Consider the following 22,033-nt stretch of genomic DNA (forward strand, 5'->3'; position numbering starts at 1 on the left):
GATGGCAGAGGATTGCAGGCGGCCATTGCAGCAAAAAATGGAGCTCAGGAGCCCATTTTCACTGGCAGAGTGCTCGTGCCTCCACAGGCACCCCCATCACAAGCCACGTCGAGCTGGCTATGCCCACTCTAGCCAGGCCCACCTTGGTCCAAGTCAAACACAACCCTAATGCGGGCCTCAATGAAATCGAGTTTGACATCCCTGACCAAGATAGATGAGCACACTAATGCCAATATTTGCAACTAAAATTGCAATTGAACTGGAAGTTTCATATTTTCACTGGTAAGGAGGATACAAGCTAGGACTTTAATCTGTATTTTCTTTTAATCCCAAACTTTTGTGTAAATGATATTCAGTAACATTCAGTGGAATTATCTTCCTCAACTGCTTCAGTTTATAAAGGTTTGCTTGTCTTTAGTAGCATTTTATACTTCATTAATAGAAAACTAAGAAACTAGGAAATTATTTAATTGTTCTCTGAGGTTATCATTTTTATTTCTTTCTTAATGTTTAAAACTTCATCACATTTTCTCATTATATCTAGTGAAAAATTCTTATTCAAGGTCTTATATTTATTGCAAAGAAAATCTACACTAATAGAAAACTAAGAAACCGCTCTTTTCAAAAGAGTTCTCACAAGTCAAAAACACTTCCTTGAGTCTACAGAACCGCATTCTTATGAATAGGGAAATAAAGAATTGGAACTCTACAAAAATATATGATTTTGACCGAGTATCTGCAGGTACAGAAACAAATGCTATAGAAAACCATGGCTCGCAGAAACACAAGAGTCTTGACTTGCAGAATATATATAAAGTGCTTTAACTACCAATATTCAAATGCTGAATATGTGGAAATGTAAGTTGCAGATTTTAGAATAGGCTTTAAGAACTATATGTATGTGTACGTATGTATGTGTATGTATGTATGTAAATAATACACACACACACACACACACACATATTTGAACCTGTTAGCATATACTTGAGTTATGCAAACAGGATGCTTTTTATAATTATCCTTATATATTGCCAATGGCCATTATAAGTTATATTATAATATTATTATTATATTATAAGTTATATACCAAGCCAAAATGTGTATATTTTAACATAATAATCACTGTTATTAAATTATTTGGAAACGTGTTTGGAAAGCTATTTCTTTAAACATTTTTTCAATAGGTGAAAGGTAACCACAATAAGCCAGCGATAATATCCAAGCATAGATTCACAATTTTTTTCCATGTATGATTCTGCTTTGACAGAATACAGCAAATCACTTGATTCCTAAATTTATCTGTAATCCTAAACTACTGTCTGAAAGGAACAAGTGGAATGAGGTGATGCAAGCCAACCATGCTTGGGACTTCTGTAAAAAGTCCAATTGGAGTATATGATCAGCACGATTCTTGAGATACTGCATTTTACCCTAAATGCATGAATATATCTGCCCCAGGTAATGTTTTAAAGAGAAGTCTCTGAATAGCTGTGGGCTGTTGTAGGGAGAGGTGACCCAGAACAGTGTAGAGCATGGCATGACTGATTGTAGGGATCCTAAATGAACAACTAGTCTCTAGAAGAATCTTTCGTTTTCCAGCCCTACAATTTTGACAAAAAAAGAGTAAAAGCAGACTAAAACAGCCTTCTGGCCCTACACTGAAGCCCTATTGTTGAGGGACTGCATACAAGTGGACCTGGCATTTTTCAATTTTCTTCACAGCTAAGAAAACTCTTTATTCATTATTTTGCTGAGAATTTCATCATAATAAGGACTGAAAACCAGCTTGTTGTAGTCAACAAGGCGAATATACTTGATAGCAATCTCCTCCAGCTCTCTCTGAATAGGCCCCAATCCACCAATCACAGGAGGTGGTGATTTCTGATGACAAGCAAGGTAATTCTCTAAAAACAACTGGATCCTTGAATCTTGAGAAAAGAAGAGAGTTAATAACACAACTTAAGAGGTCTTAATTTATCTTGTCAATTTATCTAGAGTCAAACTAAACTTATGTGTCAAATAAATTAAAGGATTCTGCTGCTTTCTGATTCAAGAAACCTATGCCAATAATAAATACTAGAAGTTCCTTCAGCAGAATTGCCTTTTTACTCCAAGTATTCTGGTTGCATCTAAATATATAAAATACAAGGGAGCCATATCCTGTTTTTTATATATCTGTAATTATCCCAGGATAAAATCCTTAATCTTTTAAAATCATTTAGTTTGTTCACTTAGCTAAAAGAAATTGCTTATTGCTATAAAAGACATGGCCTATCACAAATATTATCTCAAATAATTTCCACTTTTTTATAACATTAACATATGGCATGTTCTCAAATATGAATATGAACTTGCAGACAACTATAAACTCTGAACAAAACTTATTTCATCTATAATGCATACCTATCAGTTTGCATACAGCATTATCAGGATTGGCAAGAGCCTGGATTTGTCCTTTAAGCACAATCACTTTTTCAGATGTAAATGGTGTGAAGCCATGCTGGGAAAGGCAACTGTTAACTTCAGCACAAATCTTTTCACTTATGACAGCCAAAGTTTCATCCAAGTTGAAGGAACTAGAGACAAAGGTTGGAAGAATTAAAGAATGATAAAAAGCTTCCTTATATTAGAATAGCTCACATGACACTTTAAAACTGATTTATGTATCAGCAAAATAATAATCCTTGCCCCAAATTAAAAAGCTCTAAGAAGTCCTGAAGAAGAAAAATGGCATTAATGGAAACTATACCATAATTTTTCTGCCTTATAAATATAGAGGTAGTCCTCGACTTACAACAGTTCATTTAGTGACCGTTCAAAGTTACAACAGCACTGTGATTTAGCCATATTCACTTAAGAACGTAGTTATTAACTTACCAACTGCAGTGTGGTTAACAAAGGTGGCAAGAAAGGTCATAAAATGGTGCAAAACCGACTTAACAAATGTCTCGCTTAACAACAGAAATTTTAGGCTCAATTGCAGTTGTAAGTCGAGGATTATCTGTAATAGGAAATTAAATTCATAAAGAAATGACAATGACAGAAAGTAGCATTTCCTATTCACATTAGGAATTAATTATGAGAGGGGTGGGTGGCGGAATTAAAACCTGTATTTTTTCAAAATAGGTTAGCTGGCTGGCTAGGAATACAGAATCTGTAGGCTCAATAGACCAACTTGGGTAATGCTGAGGTCAACTGATTTTAAGCAGATTTCTTATTCCAAGTTAAGAAAAATCTACCAAGCAAATAATATTCCCAATAATTTTAAGGCTTTTTACTATAAACAGAAGCTGGGGGAAACACCTGAATCCTTTCAAATAGGTAGGTCTAAGCTCGAAGTTTCACGTCAATAGCATTCAGCATTAATTAATTGAGGACCCAGACTGTGGGGGTGATATGCTGACTCTGTAAACCGCTTAGAGAGGGCTGAAAGCCCTATGAAGCGGTATATAAGTCTAACTGCTATTGCTATTGCTATTAAACCATCACAGACCAAAACCTGCAAGGTACTCACGGAAGGTGTAGCCCTGTCAGCAATACTTGGATAGCCATTTTGAGTTCGTTTGTAAAAGCTGGCAAATCAGAAAGAGCTGTGCCTGATGCATTGAATGTGACCAGAAGAATAGCACCAATTAGAATAAGCTGGTCCAAATCCAGCTGCATTTCCTGGAAACGGCTTTGGTCCATTAAGACAGTCTGCAAAAACATTTTCAGCACAGAAAATGGACTAAGTTTGGAATATAAAGAATGAAAAGGTGTGGTAAGAAAGAAATCTCATAGCCTAATGTAAGTGGGCTTATTCAAAGTTCTTAATATAGTTAATTTCCAAACTATTCTAGGTGCATCAATCTTTTTGATCTCAAGCCACAGTATACATGCATGGATTCCTTTTCAAAAACCTTAATCAACTTATAACTGGCTGAAATTAAACCTTTAGTAAATACAACACTTTCAGATAAGTAAAAAAGAAGTAAAAAGTAAGAGGAAAAGCAAATGTAAAATTATACAAGACCAATGGATCAAATGTTGTATAATTCCTTCTGATCAACTACTATTCTATCTCAGTTCAAGATACACTTCTCTATAATGTCCCATTGAGCTTCTTCAATTAAAAATCATGAGAAAGTTGAACCCTGCCCAGTTCATAGTACTATAAAAGGTACTGGATTCCACCACCTATCTCGAGGTTGTAAATCTGCTGTAGTTAAAATCATTCCAAGCAAAGTTCATACCAATGAACAGAATGTTCCAGTTTTTAATTAGCTGATTTTTAAACTACAGTATGGGAAGGAAACCAACATAGATTAAAAAACCATAAATCAAGACATGCCATGTGTATTAAAATATATCAATCAGAATTGGTTGGTCATTCAAACATAATTTATTTACAGCAATTTCTGTGACTGATACAACTCATAAATTATGGGTTTAACTTTAAAATCCTAACTTGGGACCACAACCTTTGACTTATATAAGATAAACCATATTCTAAGAACTGACTCATGCAGTAAGCATTGTATTTGGTTACATGCATATGCCTAAAACAAAGTGTCATTTTGGTAATAGCTCAAAACTGAGCTGAACTGAAGAAGCTTCCTGAATGACAAGCGAAATGTCTTCAAGGAAAAAAAGTCCAGTTGCTCTTGAAATAGCACCTTTGGGACAACTCAAAATTAAATTCTCTTCTCATTTGTCCCAATGTTGAGATCCTTATCAGTGCTGCTTTGAACTGTTCAAGTATTACAAAACAGCTTCTCAAATAGTCAGTAAGCTTACTGATATTGGTATTAAATTGTCTCAGTTTTGTGAAGGTATAGCCTCTTTCTCAAACTCCAAGAAACACAATGATAAAAAGGCAATTAGTTCTCTATGAAAATAAAGGATCCAGGATCAATGTTATCTATATGTCATTTCACAGGTTTGTTCTCTAATGAGTACTAATAATTATTTTTCCATGAGGATACATTTATTTATTAGATACATATGGTGACTTATTTTTTCAGTTAAAAAATACTTTTATTACAGATTTTAGAGCGATAAAAGATACAAATTAAAAGGAAAGAGAAAAACCACAAGAAAAAGAAGCATAAAAAGAACTCCCAAGTGACTTCCCTCCCTCTTCAATGCAAGTATAGTATAACCTCTTTGTTTCCTCTTACCTAACAAATATAAAACTCTTCACCCCATAAGCTATATCTTAACAATAGTCAAGTCAAATATGTAATGACTTCTTCAATCCAGTTATCAGCAAAAGATCCAAACAAAGCTCTAAAATTATAATTAACATATATAAAACTCAGCATTCCACATATCAACTCTTAAGTATAACACAATTTAATTTAAAAGGCTTTCAATGATCCCGATATCCAAATGCAAACAAACTAAAAAAGAAACTTCAAGTTTAATATGATGAAGATAAACCATTTTTCCTTTGCAAAAGACAAGTTCTACTACACATTCTAAATAGCAAATAGTGACTAGAAATAGCAAATTATTCTGTTCAATATATGTTCCATATCTCCACTCTAACTCATAAGCACATCCATATTTTCACAAACGTATAATTCCAGAGTAATATATAATTCCAGAGTAATATAAAAGACTAAAATTTAACATAAAGTCAAATAATTTCTCCCTTGAAAGAAAAAGTTCTCCAAACTTCCTTATTTTGAAAAAGTAAAAGTAAAAAACAATTAAATGCAAAATCAGTTTAATTATATTATGTAAAGTAATTATAGGAGAAAAGACTTTTAATCATAGTAATGTATGTCCAGAATCATTTGATAGTGAAATAGGTGGCTATAAATTTAATAAATACAAAAATTAAAATTAAAATGTAAGTGAAGAGAAGACAACCTCTCTTGACAACCTCTTGTGAGTATTTGTACTCTCCTCCACAGGAGAGTTTCTGAGGATTTTATTCTGCTAGTAATAGCTGACTCTTGGGCTTATCTCTGTTTGACCCAATGACCTTGAAACGTTTCCATGATTGTATGTCTAGCATGACATCACAGAATGCAGTTATCTTCCCACTGAAGTGATACCTATTTATCTGCTTGCACTTGCATGCTTTGGAATTGCTAGGTTGGCAGAGCTGGGGCAAGAAAAGGAGCTCGCCCCGTCACATGGCACTCAGATCTTGAACCTTTCCTGTCAATAAACACAGCATCTTAACCACTGAGCCATCACACCATCTCTCCATAGCTACCTAAAAATAAAATAGAAAGCTCCAAAGAAATGGGGCTTTCTATGCCTCCTCTAAGAGCCTAGAGGTAAATACTCCTTCCCCATCAATACCCACTAACATCTAGGATGTTTTCTTTCCTTGCATTAAACTCTTCAGTGCCTTAACAGGAGGGATTAAGAACAAGAGTGATCTAAAATCTGTCCTAGGATTTTACACAGTAGTTATTATCTAGATTTCAGAAATTGCAGATATAGTTACTTCTGGAAAAGGCTTCTGCAGATGATTCCACTTGAGTAGTTGGATATATGCATGATTTTGTACAGCAACAGGACTCAGTGCCGGAATTCTACTGGCAGAGGCAGCATCATTATTACTAGCACAGTCAACTTTGGATTGTAGATCAATCATGGCTTCTTGCAGCCATTCAGTCACAAAATCTAAGGAATCTATTTTAAAGAGAGAGAGAGAATTTTTCTTTAATTCAGTCGTTACTCCACCAATGTATTTATTCATTTAAAATAAACCTATACTGCCTTTCGAGAGTGATTTCTGCAACTAAATACTCATCATGTGTCTGAGAACTTTCTCCAATAGCTCATACCTCAAATCCAGTTATTAGACACAGCCCCATAGAAGGAAACAGGAAGGGCTAAAATCAGGTCCACAAGTGGAAGGGATCATATAGTGAAGTTATCATAAAATTGACAGGTGCCACCATTTCTTCTGCCCGTTTATCATTATCATAACTAAAACATTTAAATAATTATGGCTACCATTATTGTACATTTTCCCCAGGACATTTACAATCGTTCAACACAAAAGATAAATTCTACTTTGGGGAATAGCTGCCAGATTTACATAGCAAAGGCCATGAAATCCAGTGTATTTTTTCTATAACATATAAAAATGTGGGAAACGGCACTGACTATGCAGGCATTTGGTGGTAGTTTTTAATTTGTTTTGACTTGCATCATTTTGGGTGGGGTGTGCGAAACAGGAATTGGAGGCATATATGGAGTTTTTTATTTGATATTCTTTTGATTACTGAACAGTTAAGTAAGTTGTTAAAAATGAAACTGGATATTCATTCTGAATCTATTTCATAATTTCCGTTTTAACAATATAAGTGTATCATTTAGTAAAGGAAGGCAAGAAAAATCATACTTGGCTGTTTTTCATACAGTTCCTGAAATTTCTTTCTTTCATATTCTACTGACTGCTGCATTAAATGTGGCCTAATGCTAGTGACAGCAAAATTAGCCATGTCCATTTTCATCAAATCCAACACAGAGAAAATTGCTCTGCAAAAAATAAAGACACATTAAACTTTTCAAAATTTAATCATACTTTTAAAAGATGAAGCAAGTCTTGAACAGTCAAGAAAATTAACTAAGTCAAAAGGAAATGAAGAATTACTCTTCTTTCAAGGGAAGCTTATGGAAATAATGAAGTATTATCCAATAGGAGTTACAACGGAATAATGCTTTATATATTATCCTTATTACAAAGCTCACTAGAAGTTCTGATCTGAAAATCCCATAATACGGAGTTATATGGCTTTCAGCCTTTGTATTTGGAAATTACTGAGTGAGATTTGAATTACATCTAAGAGACACTAAATTGAGAAAGCTTCATTATTTTGCAAATTATCTTTAAATTGCAATCTTATATCTATTCTCTGGGGAGAAATTTCCATTGAATCAATTTGGATTGATTTCCGAAGAAAGGCAAATAGCATGATTTTATCCATACTTATTCTGAGAACTGTAGCTCGGTTCCTACTGATAACATATGCCCACCTCAGAGCAATACCACTTCTGAATGCCAGGGAAGAAGATCTGCCTTGATGAAATGCTATCCATCAGACAATTCCTTCTACACAGAAAAAAGGCATGTGATGCAAAATCCCAAGCTAGTAGGGCTCCCCCCAACATATGGGGCTTTTTTTCTGGAAGGAATCCACATTTATAGTCATACGAGCCTTTAAATAAGAGAACTCAATGAGACTGGGAAAGAAAGAGAGGTATTTCAGAACATTACTGACAATCAGAGATAAACATTGCACTCCTGAGCTTATCTGGAAAAGGACACTTATCCCTTAGGGAACACATTCTGGGGGGGAAAGGTTCAAACAATTCACAAAGAGCCCGCTATTACGAATTCATTCATAAATGAAGGCATGGGTTTTATTTAGTTTGCAAGGTTCTGCATCATAATCTCCAATTTCTTTACTTTAAACCTGATTAACAAAACTGTGTGAATCTTTACAGGTAATCCTCAACTTACAACAAAAATTGAGCTCAAAATTTATGTTGCTAAATGAGACATTTAGTGAATTTTGCCCCATTTTACGACCGTTCTTCACACATTTGTTCAGCGAATCACTGCAATTGTTAAGATAGTAACATGGTTGTAAAGTAAATCTGGCTTTCCTATTGACTTTGCTTCTCAGAAGGTTGCAAAAGGAGGATCATATGACACTACGGCACTGCGACTGTCATATGAACCAGTTGCCAAGCATCTGAATTTTGATCATATGACCACTGAGATGCTGCAACTGTCATAAGTGTGAAAAACGGTCATGTTACTTTTTTCAGTGTTGTTGTAACTTCAAATGTTCGCTATGAACTATTGTTAAGTTGAGGACTTCCTGTACTTATTTAGGATCTGCTATAAGGGGCTTGAACTTTCACCTTAAAGAACTGGAAATACACCTCACTGCAAAACATTACAAGAATTATTTTTAGCCAAAGAATAATCTTCCTTTATTATTCCAAATTTTCTTCATTCTTAAGATAACGTCCCCAATAAAAAGCAAAGAAAATATATTCAAGTAGTCCAGGTAGCATTTAATGCCTATTAAAATAATGCAGCTGTTTAAGCCATTTTGAAGTGAAGGCTTATTCCTTTTTTTTTCTTTCCCCCCACTAGCACCTGAACAGGGGAACAATTTCACGAATGTCTTTCAACTTCTGGATTTCTTCATCTCTCGATGGAGCGCAGAGTGTCCCCATCATTCCAATGATGAATTCTGCCAGCTTAGAAATGTCAAGGGCATCATTCTCAGCCTCCTGCTTTATCAGCTCCAGATCAAGAGCTTCAGTAATCTGATTCCTTAATCGAGTATGGCCAGGCAGCAAAAAAGACAAGAGAGTCTGAAAGAAAGTAATATCCTTTTTATTAGCTCCTAGTCCTAATTACACTGGTGTCATCACCATTCAAAAATAAAAACCAGTACAGTACAACATTATGTTACTATGAATTAGTGGTCATATAAAAATGTAAGGTCAAATGATTTTAGGTTTTCAGAGTTTCATTTATTGAAATTGGACATTTCTCCAACTGCATTCAAGATGCAATTGATTATAGATTTGTGCTCCATTTTTCTTTTAAAGACTCTTGAACAGCTTGATTGGGAAAAATTGAAAAAAAGCAAATAAAAGTTAAGCAATTCTCTTTCTGTATGCCCTATGTTTTTTGCAATACTATTCTCTCACAATATCATGCTACAAAGAAGCAATTGGATAGAATTTTAATATAGTAGATAAAGGCTTATCTAAAAGGTTATAGCCATTATACAGCCAAATTGAAAAATCTTGTTCAGTCAAGTGGCAGCCTAGAATGACCAGCGTAATGACTCAGTAGTGTCAGGTCATAAACCAGATAATTGGAAAATAAAAAGTCCTAGTACATTCATTTTAGAGCGATAAATGGCAGATCTTAAAGGAGTGAGAAGAGAGCAAAGCAACAAAAGCTATTTCAAAACTACAAATAAAGGATTTGCATCGCCCATCCATGTTTCCAAAGCCCAAGAAAACAAATAGATCATGGTTTTAAGACAGTAAAAACTTTCTTTAATGGATCAAACCAGAATTCATCTATCTCAGCATACTATCTTCCAGCGTTCCAAAAACTGCATCTGAATATCAAAATGGAACACAAAGGCCCAATTTTACATATTCATTGGGTAATCCATGTAAAATAGTCCATTGTTTTAGAATATTTTAGTACTTTAAGAAACTAGCAACAATGTAAATGGGATTATTTGGAAGATAACACATACAAATTGTCCTTGCTTAATGTTCAGCAACCATTTGAAGTTCCAATGGCACTAAATGAAGGGACCTATGACTAATCCTCAAAGTTCTGTCGGTCACATTGCCTCCATAGTCACATGCACAAAATTGGGACTTTTTATATTTATGACCACCTCCTGCTGCCACTGCTGTCCCACCCTGGCTGACTAGCTATTCAAAAAACTGTGGAGATTACTAGTTGTACAACTAAAACTGTATATTGCTGCTACTTCAATTATTTTTAAATAATTAGATTTGCAGATAGACAAGAAACATTCAAATGACAATAAATACTTTCTATCTTACCTCTTTAACTTCTCCTACAAGTTTAATTGCGTGATCATATGATGGGGGTTTTTCCTTTAACTGTGCTTCCAAGCAATCCCAAAAAGCTTTGTGAACTATATCTCTTACTCTTTTTTCAAAACTGGTAAGCAAAATGAAAGTAAATAAACAAAAATATAACATTAATATAAAAATAATCAGCAAATGGGACTTAGAAGAAAAGCAACTCTAATGTGCAGTTAATTGAAAAACACATTATAAGAAAGGCATGGGTAAATATCTTGCCAACAAACACACAAAGATTATGTATTAAAGAGGGAATCACAATACAGAAGAAAAAGGCATTATAATTTCTTGCTAGGCTCAGTGACTATGATGGCAATAAGAGAAACTCAGCAGATTTTATTACATACACACTCACTCACTCACACACACACACAGTGTGCGTGCCCACTCAACCTCCCCGCCCACTTGTGCATGCGCGCCCGCCTCCCCCCATGCATGCACATGTGACCCCTCTTCAAGCTCTGGAGGCTTTCCTGAAGTCTGGGGAGGGTGAAAACAGCCTCCCCTGGCCCCCCGGAAGCCAGAAATGGATCGTTTTCAAACTTCCAGTTGGCCTTTTGGGGCCATCCCCCCCCCCCCCCGGCTTCAGGAAAGCTATGGGAAGCCACCAAATATGACTCAGCGTGCCATAGGTTCGCCATCATGGTCCTAGAGGGTCATGTCTTAATCCCATCATCCTGGAGCTGGAGGTTTTTTTGTCTTATAGATAGGATGGCTCAGTCCTTCCCAATGTGTACCAAAATATCTACTGGGGGCAGGGAGCTATTTCCTTTAAGATTTTTCTTTTTCTTTTAGAGGAAATATTTTATCCTACCTTTTTAAGATTTCCTCAAACATTTCATTCTTCTAGGAAGGGTGGGTGCTAACTTTCTGCACAATTGTAAGAATTTTTATTTTTCTACATTACATCATCCATGACAACTATTCTTCGTTCTGCAAAGCAATCAACACTTTGGCAAGATTTGCCTAATTTCCATTGTGTTTTAATAACTGTTACAACACTTATGTTGTTCATTTACTGTGTGCTTATGAAATACAGTGTGAATTTCATAAGTATTGTATTTTTGCAGTTGTATTTTTAAAAAGTGAATTTGCCCTAATGTATTATCTTTCAGTCTTAAAATCTCCATGAGTATTCTTCCATAAAAGAAAAATATTGTCTCTTTAAGACTGAGTCTAATGGACTGTAGAAGATTTAAAAAAAAAAAAAAAACCCTTCCATAGTATTGGTCTGAGCATGTTGGAAATGGATTTCTTAACTGCAGTAGTGACCTCACTTTTGAAGCTACTGGTCATTTTTCTTTTCTTTTAAGATTGTGAACTATAGCCCAACTCTAGAATTTTTTTCAACCCATAACAGGTCTCTTACCTGTTTTCTGGCAAGTCAGGCGGCTTAATCTGAAAACCTCTATTGAGAACAATCTCATGGGCCAAGGCCATGTTTGTAACACCTTTTGCTGTATCCATCAGTTCCTCCACTGACACAAACTGAGCAGGGCTAGCTGTGGACCAAGGAAATATGCTTCAGCAAAGTATAGCCTACTAGTTGAACATACAATCTGATCATTTCAATCAAGATATACAATACCTGAAGCTGTAATATAATCATGTATTATACATACATACCCATCATGCTATTCCCTTTCAAAATGAAGAATCTTTATTCAACATGGGGAAGATAACTAAGAAATGCTATGTGAAAAAATTCTTTTTTTAATTAACTGATATAGTTAATTTATCCCAATCTTGTTATGCCAACATCTTTCATACCTGTCAACACATTTCTGCTTTTGCAAATCATCCTAGATTTTAATTATTTCTACACAGTAATTCAGTCATTTATTCTTTAAATTTCTCACTACTCTAGTTTTAAAGGGTGTTATAAACTCCACATACAAACATGTTCTTGGTCTTCTTTTTTCTCTCATTCCACTCACTCTTTCTTCATGTATTTGTTGTGCAATTGGATCCTCATTCACTCTTTATATATGATCGAATTATTCCAGATCTGGCCTGCACATTGTTGCCAGGCATAAAGCCACTTGACAGTCCTCAAATTTTGCACATTTGCTCAATCGGAATTTTGACAAGAACCATCCTAAACATATGTACTTAGATTAGTAATGTTTATGTAAATCTTTTTTATGAGAAAACAATATAGGCATTCTTCCAATCTTCATGCACAGATACAACCTTCACATATGTTAATGAAACTGCATTGCCATTCATAAACAAAGCACATCCAAAGTTCAACATTTTATCAATTAAAGCAGCCGTACCAGCACCGCACAGTACTTAAATTATTTTTCATAACTTTCTTTGCTTGGAACCAACTTTTATAGTTTCTTTCAATTTCACTCTCTGACATATTGCTATCATTCCCATTCAAATCTCTAATTTTTTTCACTTTGCTTTCAACTCAAATTATTTTATCATTTTTCTTCTTAATATATTCATCCTACTGAAGGTTCCATCTTTAGCCTTTTTCACCTACTTCTAAAACAAGTGTCTTATTCATATCCAAATCACTTGACATTTTCTCAGCCTCTTTTATTTGTTGTTTTTTTCTGAACACTCTTTGGAACTATTTTTATGTGTGTGTAACCATAATGCACAAATATACATTCAGAAACGTTTTTTCAAACCTTGTTTTTAATATCATTCTCTTATTATCTAGCTATTTATTATTATGTGGCTACTTGTCTGTCTGCTTGCAGGCCTATCTGCCAAATTCCCCATGTTTCTATGGCACTCTGTCAAATAATTATTTTCATGCTGTTGTAAGCAGCTTGAATATCATCCTTTCTTTCTTTTTTATTTATCATTCATTCTATTGGGAAAATCATCTATTTTTTAATACAGAACTAATACTTTCTGTTCTTATAGTCATTTTATTTTCATTCTCATTTCTTTATTTCCCTATTTTCTCATGTCTATTTTCATCCCAAACCAATTCTCAATGTTACAAGATAACAATCTGTCTCATTCTAAGCCTCTTGTGAACTTCTCTCAATGCAATTCCTTAAGTTTTAAATTTTTACAGGTAGTGAATTGATGAGGCTGAAACCACATGGAAAGAAAAGATGGGCTCCATGAGCAATCACCCAACCACTACTTTATCAATATTTACCACACTTCATATTTATTTATATCCTACCTTTATAATTTTTACAAGTTAACTCAAAGCAGCAAACATGTCTAACACACCTTCCTCTTCCTATTTTCCTTACAACAATTCTGTGAGGTAAATTGGGCAGAAAGAGAATGACTTGCCTCAAGTCACCAGTACAAGGACTAATGGTGGATTACAAAACTAACAAATAAATTATAGACATCAATGCAAGTGAATATTTAAGTATAGTCTGAAATGTTTTATGTGTTAAACTTCCTAAGAACTGATCATGTTGTACCAATATTTTGGGTATTAAAAGGAAAATACAATCTAAGTACTGCATGCTAAGTATAAGGAAGTCTTTATAAAGAGCCGTGGTGGCATAGTGGTTGGAATGCAATATTGCAGGCTGACTCTGCCACTGCTAGGAGCTTGATCCTGACCAGCTCAAGGTTGACTCAGGCTTCCATCCTTCCAAGGTCAGTAAAATGAGGACCCAGATTGTTGGAGGAAATATACTGACATTGTAAACCACTCACAGAGTGTTGCAAAGCACTGTGAAGCGGTATATATGTCTAAGTGCTATTGCTATTAATACCAAGAAGCCTTTAATTACGATGTTGATATAGTTCTAACAGAATCCAATTCAAATTTTCCATACTCAATCCACAGAAGATTAACTTCACAACCTTTGAATGAAAAAAAAATCTGGGTTACCAACGAGTGGTTTTTCACTAATGAAACCTGGGTGTAAGTATATGTATGTACCATTTTTCATTTTTAAGAGAAAACATGGTCACAAAAAAATGAAGGTTTCCCCCAAAGGAAAGGAAATTGAAATGTTGGGTAAATAAATTGTGTTGTTGTTGTTGTTGTTGTTGTTGTTGTTATACAATTGTATCACAGTGGCCAGTTGTTTCGCCGGATTTGGCATTGGTTACTAGTCGGGCCCCACCCAGGGGCCTAGGACGTCGTAACGTATTTTCGTAATATGCGTGCAGATCCAAGCAGTGCGGCTTTTTGCATTTGACTGATGGTGATTTGTCAATTTTTTAACTGTTTTAAATGTCATTCCAGTGCTTTTGGAATAGCACCCAGTGTGCCAATTACCACTGGAATTACCACTGCTGGTTTGTGCCATAGTCGTTGAATTTCGATTTTAAAGTCCTGGTATTTTGCGATTTTTTCATGTTCCTTCTCGGCGACCCTGCTATCACCTGGTATTGCAATATCTATGATTGTTGTTGTTGTTGTTGTTGTTGTTGTTATTATTATTATTACATCTTTGGTGAGATTCACAGTCTTTGGGGCTGGTTGGTAGCTCAACAGCTCGAGTCCTAACCAAGGACCTAGGAACTGTTAAGGTAACGTCGGAGAATATAAGCTGTTCCAAGTAGGGTGGTTTTTTGTAGAATCAGAATGTTCAAGTGTCATAAATTTAAAATTTCCAAATAGCGAGGTAGCCCTTTGGGTATTGTTCCAAGGGCTCCAATTACAATAGGGACAACACGCGATTTCTTTTTCCACAGTCGCTCAACTTCAATTTGAAAGTTCCACTACTTTGTTATTTATTATTATTATTGTTGTTGATGTTGTTGTTGCACAGTCAGCCAGGTGTTTGAACTTAATTTGGCATTTTTATCAATGTATTGATTATCATTATTTTCATTATCATATCTATGCTTTGAATAAGAGTTAGTGGCAAATAGAGATTAAGGATAAATAATCATCTGTGCAGGATGTAACCGAAATGCAAATGCAAAATAGAATCAGTATTTATATCTTAATTCAGAAAATCTCCAAGATTGAAAGATAGGGCAGTTTTATGTTAGCCAAACATTAGGTTGCTAGTTAATTTAAAAAAAACACATTTATCAGGACATGATACAGTATCATAGCAAAGATTCTAATGTATACATAATACATATTAAATATGTGTTTACTTTAGTTAATTTGTGATCAAGACCAAAATATCAAACACAATATAGTCAGAAAACAAACAAACAAAAGGAAACATCTTCCCCAGGAAATTAATAATATCATCAGGCATCAAGGCAGAGATAAATCTGCATTAGAATGCTGCCAAAATTAATCTTAAAGCTGTCATATAACAATTATAATCAAACAATCATAGCAAACCCTGTACATTTCTGCAGGCATTTTTTTTTAATTCTAGCCAAACCAAGCAAGAAATTAGTAGGGGCAGAATTAATTCACAGCACTGTGGCTGATTAAATGGGCAGTGCAACACAATGTATATTGATCAACCTGCTTGAGGAAGGGCCCAGTGAACCTTGTGGTGGCATACTGTTGAATCTTCCCTCCAGGAAAGACATTTAATCTGGCTAATGAAATGATTTTTCTATAGAGAAATTAGGTAAAGAAAAAGTCCCACCATTGCAGTGAAGAGGCTTTGCTCCACTCTCTAGGCAGATTCAGGTAATTTTCTTGGAAAACACATTCATAGTGAGTTGTTTCTAAGATTTTGAGGTGTGGAAGATGTTCCATTTATCAGAAGAAGGCTACACAGATGTACAGAGCAGAAGGAAACTTGCAAAACAATTATTTTTCTTGTGATAAAAAGTATTTTATCGGAATAATTTTGCTTACTCTCAGATATGTTGCTTCTATTAGGACTTGGTGTGTTCTGTCGAATCTTCTTTCGGACACACTGTTCTGCATTTTCTACATGGTCGTGTTGATTATCCTGTGACACATCTGATTTTTCTTCAGTTACATTTGGTATGTTTGGATCCTGAGACATCCTTAATTTTGGCAGTTGAGAAAGATGGAATTAGACTTATCCATATAATTTTACCATTGCTGCCAAATTCTATACCAATAAACCATTATTCAATACAAATTTGCATCTACCACTACTGATGTAATCTAATTTTTAAAGGTGAGAAAAGTAGCATATTAAAATAACACTATAGCAGTTATAATAATCATAATTCAATTTCTTTTAAAAAATCAGCATATTTGATTCTGCAGGTTAATAATTACATGTATGGAGTGTACTCATTTAATAAACACTCACACACAAGTTGGTGTGTTTTGTTAGTGAACAACGAAATCATAGGCTTGTTTTCAGATGAAACTAACAACTATAGATAGATAGTGGGGGAAAAGAGCATTGCACAAAATCTTTGTGTTTGTTTATATTTTAATTCTATTTTTTTGTTTTGGAGTAGGGAACTTTAAATCCGATACCACCTTATTTTGAGATATTTGTAGTACCCAAGACACCAAGTGATAAAATAGGCAACATTAATCACTCAATGAACTTATGTCATACTGAAGTAATATTCTGTGAAGGAAATGTTCTGAAGATCAAAAAAACACAGAATTAACTTTGAAGTCAAATGGCAATATATTATTGGCTATGGACCAAACTGATTCCAATTAAACTGGAATAACATATTACGCAATAGCATCTCTCATCCCTGCAAGAGGAATTCTTGCCTAGGTCTTGTCTCAGACTTTTAATTAAATATTAATCAAGTTGTTCAAAACATAAATAATTACAATCTCTCTGAGTACACTGACTGCTAATGGAAGGACAAAATCCTTTTTGCAAGGCACCAATTTCTGAGCAGAGTATGAAGGACAGTGTTTTGTCATCTTTCTGCGCCCAGCACAGAATGAAACAAAACTTATCCCTTGTTGCATTTCCATGCTGACTAGAGGGACAGCAGCACCCTGCTTTGTGTATAAATTGCAAACTAAGAGATAAGATGCTAAGGGAAAAGGGATAGTCATATGACCAATCTGTTGTGCTTTGATTCCAAAAGAATATCTGACATGGCGGTACACATAACATAGAGACATACTGACCAGCAACATACAAGCAGATCTATATCTCTGCCAGCAGAGAAAAGCACATAAGTTGAGTTTATGGATGGTGAGCACCAAGCAGGCCAATGAAATACTATATTTTTCTCTACATTGTTTACTTCTTTTATTGTAAGCTGCCCCGAGTCACGTATGTGAAATGGGCAGCCATATAAATTGAATAAATAACATTTCCACCAATTTGTTGGATTTCTTATTTACAGTTACTGTTTAATTTTTTATTAAACTTCTAATCAAGAACGGATAGCCTATCAATCTTTTCTACTCTATAATGATGACTGAACTGAAATATCTACATTTGTACTTGCACATGGAGTTGTGAACATTTTAAGCTTAAAAGTTGCCTGTATGACATCAAAAGTATATTTAAATTTTTGGGCTTAACTATTGTCAATAGATATTGGAAAATGACACTTTACTTCATATCCTCAAAATACTGATGTTTCAAGATAATTGTTTCTCTGAATACGTATGAGCACATTTGTTATGTTTACAATATTAGAGTCCCTTATAGCTATAGGTAAAGACAGAACAATCAGAACAATCATGCTAACTCACTGCAGATCATGGCACAATGCAGCAAATGAAAAGGAGTAAGTAGCAAAATGTAGTCCCTTAAACATCCTAACCATGACAGAGGTACAGAACTATTTTCAGAACAAAGACTGGTCTAGAACAACTCACCATGGCCAACTCGCCACTGTCATTTTGCCACAGCCAACATTACACATTCCATGTTTATCAGCACAGAATGTGTCACTTTCCAAACTTTAACACAGAGTGTTAATAATATCATTATTATTAATAATTATGGTCTGTTGTTCCATCTGAAAATGAAATCTGAACCCATGTTTTAAGGCATAAGTTTAGTTCTAATTTTCTTCTGAGAAGCTTATATTTTTACACTAAGGAAGTCCCTTATCCTAAACAGACAATAAGAAAAAAATCTCTTGCAAAATAAGGTTAGACTTTTAACAAACTACACATATATGGTGATATACAAATACTAAGAAGCAGTATGGTGCAGTGTTTTAAAAACTGGAGGTTAAAAATAATCTAGCTCTAAAATATTTGTCCTATTTTAGTTCATTGTTTCAAAGATAAATTAGTCTTGACAAAAGAAAGTCTTTTATAATCCAGAAATCAACATCCCTGTAGCAAGCAGGCATAAATCATGTGAATTATTACTTCATAGAATCTTCTACAGATAGCGGTCAACTGTATCAGTGGTGGGATTCACTTGCCTTCACTACCGGTTCGCAAATGTGAGCGTGCTCATGCACGTTCACACTTTACTCGCACGCACCACTTTCTGTGCATATGCACCGCCTTCTGCTCATGCACAGGTCATGCATTACGTCAGGGCGGGTGGACGGAGCCTCCAGTCACCGCCGCTACAAGTTCACTCAAACCAGTAAGAACCTCTGAACTGTATCATGAACAAAATATTAAAATTGATAAGGTTTGTTATTAATAAAATAAAATTTAATTTAAAAAGGTCTTTATTTCTATAATTGGTATCTGAATAAAAGTCAGATTACTGAAATCAATTTTCTATATCACTCCAGATCTCTGTTTGCCTTATAAATGAACACTTACTTTTCACTTTGATGTCCTTGTAATAAGTTATATTAATATGTATAGGGAGGGAAACCCACGAAAACAAGATGATAATTTCAAGCCAGCAAAACCAAGCAGGATCAAGACTTCTGTAAAACAGACATACTGAAATTATACTTTTAAAAAAGACAAGCAAAGATCGAAGCTGAAAGTATTAATAACAACTGTTTCTCACAAATATAGAATGCTAGTTTTATTATGATAAAGTTTTTAAGAAGAAATCGGATAACCATTTGTCTGAGATGGGATAAGGTCTCCTGCTTGAGCAGGGTGTTGGACTAGAAACCTCCAAGGTCCCATCCAACTCTGTTATTCTGTTCTGTTATCAAAACTGATTATACAAACCTGATTTGGGGGATTTTACAATATGCAAGAAACAGATTCAAAATCATCTTACCTAATTATAAAACAATGTTTCCACAAAATTTGGCTTAACACTCCTATCCAAAAGAAGTCAAATTCTTGAGATTGTTTGTTGCTAAACAGATCTGAAAGAATATTTATAAATACTCTTATATCAAATTACAATAATCAACATACCAACCACAATCAATTTTTCATTTGAAATCAGATTTAATCTCATGGAAATGTCAAAAAATAATTATGTCAGCCATAATTACATGATTTAACCCCACCTCTTTGCTGACTACACATATAATATGGTATGTATAAAAAGGGGTAGGGTTTATAGCTGCCAATGAATTGACTTTTAAAAAATTAAACTTTCAATAAATTTTAGTGTTTTCCTCCTTTCCTCAACATTATTCCCTGCACACACCAAGCCTTAATCTATGTCACAACAACACATATACTGTATATCAGTCTTCAGAACCTTTCTCAGTGACAGTCACACAAAACTATGAAAATACCTTTCCTCAGGGTTGCCGATGCTGGTTTTCCACTTTCTATCTGGGTTTATAGCTTTTTATTTTAATATTAATATTTAATGAAATCTAAGTTATTTTATACATTACATTGAATTATATTGTATGCATTAAATTGGTAAAAGTAACTTAAACTGTTATCAGTTTTTTGTTATTGTTTGTGTGAAATCTGGGTTTGAGGGTGAAATCTTGATTGGTATAGGAAACCTCGCTGGCAATGGGTAAATTAATAAGTAAAAATAATTCAGTTTATTCACATTTATAGTGTTTGCTCTTATTTGGTTTTTTTTTGTGTAGGAGATTGTTTTGTTTTTTTTAAGAAACTCGATTATCAGCCCCTCATTTCTTATTTGTTCTTTCACAAGCCCAGGAACTAAGGTACACAAGAACTGAAGATAAAGAAGCAACATTTGAAATCTTTCCATTTTTGTATCCAAGGATGCCCAACTTTTACCTATTCCAGGTAAAATTCCTCCTCCTCTGTTCCAGAGTATTGAATCATCCCAAATAGTGGGCAGCTGTAGAAAAGGAGCAGGAAAACTTCCACTGCTGTCTAAACACATACCCTTAACATTAATACAGCAGCACTTAAAAGAGTAAAACTTCATTTGAGTATCTGGGAAAAGGCCCTACCGAATTCAACCACAGTAAGTCTGTACAGTAGCTGTAGTTCCAATTTGTTTGTAAAATAAATCCAAGTAATATGCGTGCTACCCTTTATTTAGCATTTCCAAACAGGAAGGCCAGGTCCTACTCAGGCATAACTGTACCTTTTTGCAGTTAAATAAAATTCCCCCCATCTTCTCCAGTTAAGGCCGGTTATTCCAACTCACAGTTATTTTTCTCCAATAAAGGAGAATAATTGTAGCTCAGGATTGAAATCAGGGGTCCTTGGTGCTCTCTGAGTTTGCTGGTTTTCTTGCAGATGTTTCATTACCCCATCAGTAAACAGCCCAACCATAGAATCTCTAAGACACCCTCACACACATACAGACAGGCAAGGCACCAGAATATAAACTGACAGAATATAAACTGACAGCAAAAGCGCTCCTTATACTAGCACTGAAAATGTTACCTCGTTAAGGGTAATGAAACGTCTCCAAGAAAACAAGCCCAGAGAGCACCAAGGACCCCTCAGTTATTTTTCTTCCAAGGCGGGGGGAGAGACCACCACCACCACCCCGCTGCAGCGACTGGCGAATTAAATCGTTCTTCTCGCCGTCTCTGCTGCAGGGACAGGATGGTTTATTTAGGGTATCGTTTGACTCCCGGCCTCGAAGGGACTTAACACCCTGGCTAAGCCTGAATCTGACGCTGCTCGCGGATAGCGAGGCCTTTCCCTTTCCCAAACCAACACGCCCCCCGCCTCCTATAGCTACAGCTACCAGCCCATTTAGTGCCGAGGGGGAGAGGGAGAGGACCTTCTCTTCCGCCCCCGCCCGTCTGCTTGCTTGCTTACCTGCGCGGGAGGCGTCAACTTTTCGCCCCCGCTTGCGACCAGCTCCCAAACGAGGCGGGACGGAGAGCGGAAAGCAGAGGCAGGGCGGGGCGCCAGCAGCGCAGTACCAACAGCAGCCACACGGGAGGCCAAGACGCCGAGCTTCTTCGCGCTTCTCCTCACGGCCAATCGGGGGTCTGCAGCGGGACGGAAGGGGCTGTCAGTCCGCCGCAGAGCGCAGCCATGTTAGCGCCCCGCCGAGGCGAAAGAGTTTGTGCATGCACGCGTGCGTGCACTCCTGATGAATAGCGAGAGGCGGCTAAAAGATGCCAGTGCGCGGGCGGCGTTGTTTTCGGACGGGGCAAAGAGAGGAGGTCTTTCTCTGCAGAGGTCTCGGGAGGAAATCCCACCGGGTCTCCCCCGGAGCCCTTTCCAGCAGCCCCGGGCTCAGCATCCAGTTCCTCTTCCTCCTCCCCAACATGCATGTGTCTTTCTCTGGGCGGGGAGATG

At 35.7% G+C, this 22,033-nt stretch overlaps 1 protein-coding gene across 3 annotated transcripts; it reads right to left on the bottom strand.

Moving 5' to 3' along the window:
* Positions 1 to 21,629, bottom strand: TCP11L1 (t-complex 11 like 1). 3 transcript variants are annotated; one of them, XM_032224093.1, is made up of 11 exons: positions 21,545 to 21,629; positions 19,181 to 19,290; positions 16,337 to 16,491; positions 11,984 to 12,116; positions 10,570 to 10,690; positions 9,122 to 9,342; positions 7,352 to 7,488; positions 6,446 to 6,633; positions 3,515 to 3,696; positions 2,404 to 2,576; positions 1 to 1,928 (listed from the first exon to the last, which is right to left on the bottom strand). In XM_032224093.1, the coding sequence occupies exons 3-11, from the start codon at positions 16,488 to 16,490 to the stop codon at positions 1,723 to 1,725; spliced, it is 1,515 nt and encodes a 504-aa protein (XP_032079984.1). In that variant the 5' UTR covers position 16,491; positions 19,181 to 19,290; positions 21,545 to 21,629; the 3' UTR covers positions 1 to 1,722. The 3 variants fall into 3 exon arrangements, with proteins under 3 accessions (XP_032079984.1, XP_032079993.1, XP_032080001.1); XM_032224102.1 differs by lacking the exon at positions 16,337 to 16,491; XM_032224110.1 differs by lacking the exons at positions 1 to 1,928; positions 2,404 to 2,576 and adding an exon at positions 2,962 to 3,001.
* Between the last annotated feature and the right edge of the window lie 404 nt (positions 21,630 to 22,033).

The sequence above is a fragment of the Thamnophis elegans genome, chromosome 1 (genome assembly GCF_009769535.1).
Source record: "Thamnophis elegans isolate rThaEle1 chromosome 1, rThaEle1.pri, whole genome shotgun sequence".
NCBI lineage: Eukaryota > Metazoa > Chordata > Lepidosauria > Squamata > Colubridae > Thamnophis > Thamnophis elegans.

Excerpts from the sequence above, each read along its gene's own strand:
- TCP11L1 (XM_032224093.1), bottom strand. The coding sequence starts at position 16,490 with ATGTCTCAGGATCCAAACATACCAAATGTAACTGAAGAAAAATCAGAT. Across the intron at positions 12,117-16,336 it reads TAGAAGCAACATATCTGAGA|CTAGCCCTGCTCAGTTTGTG; the intron begins GTAAGCAAAATT and ends CTTGGTCCACAG. Across the intron at positions 6,634-7,351 it reads ACTGTATGAAAAACAGCCAA|ATTCCTTAGATTTTGTGACT; the intron begins GTATGATTTTTC and ends TCTTTAAAATAG.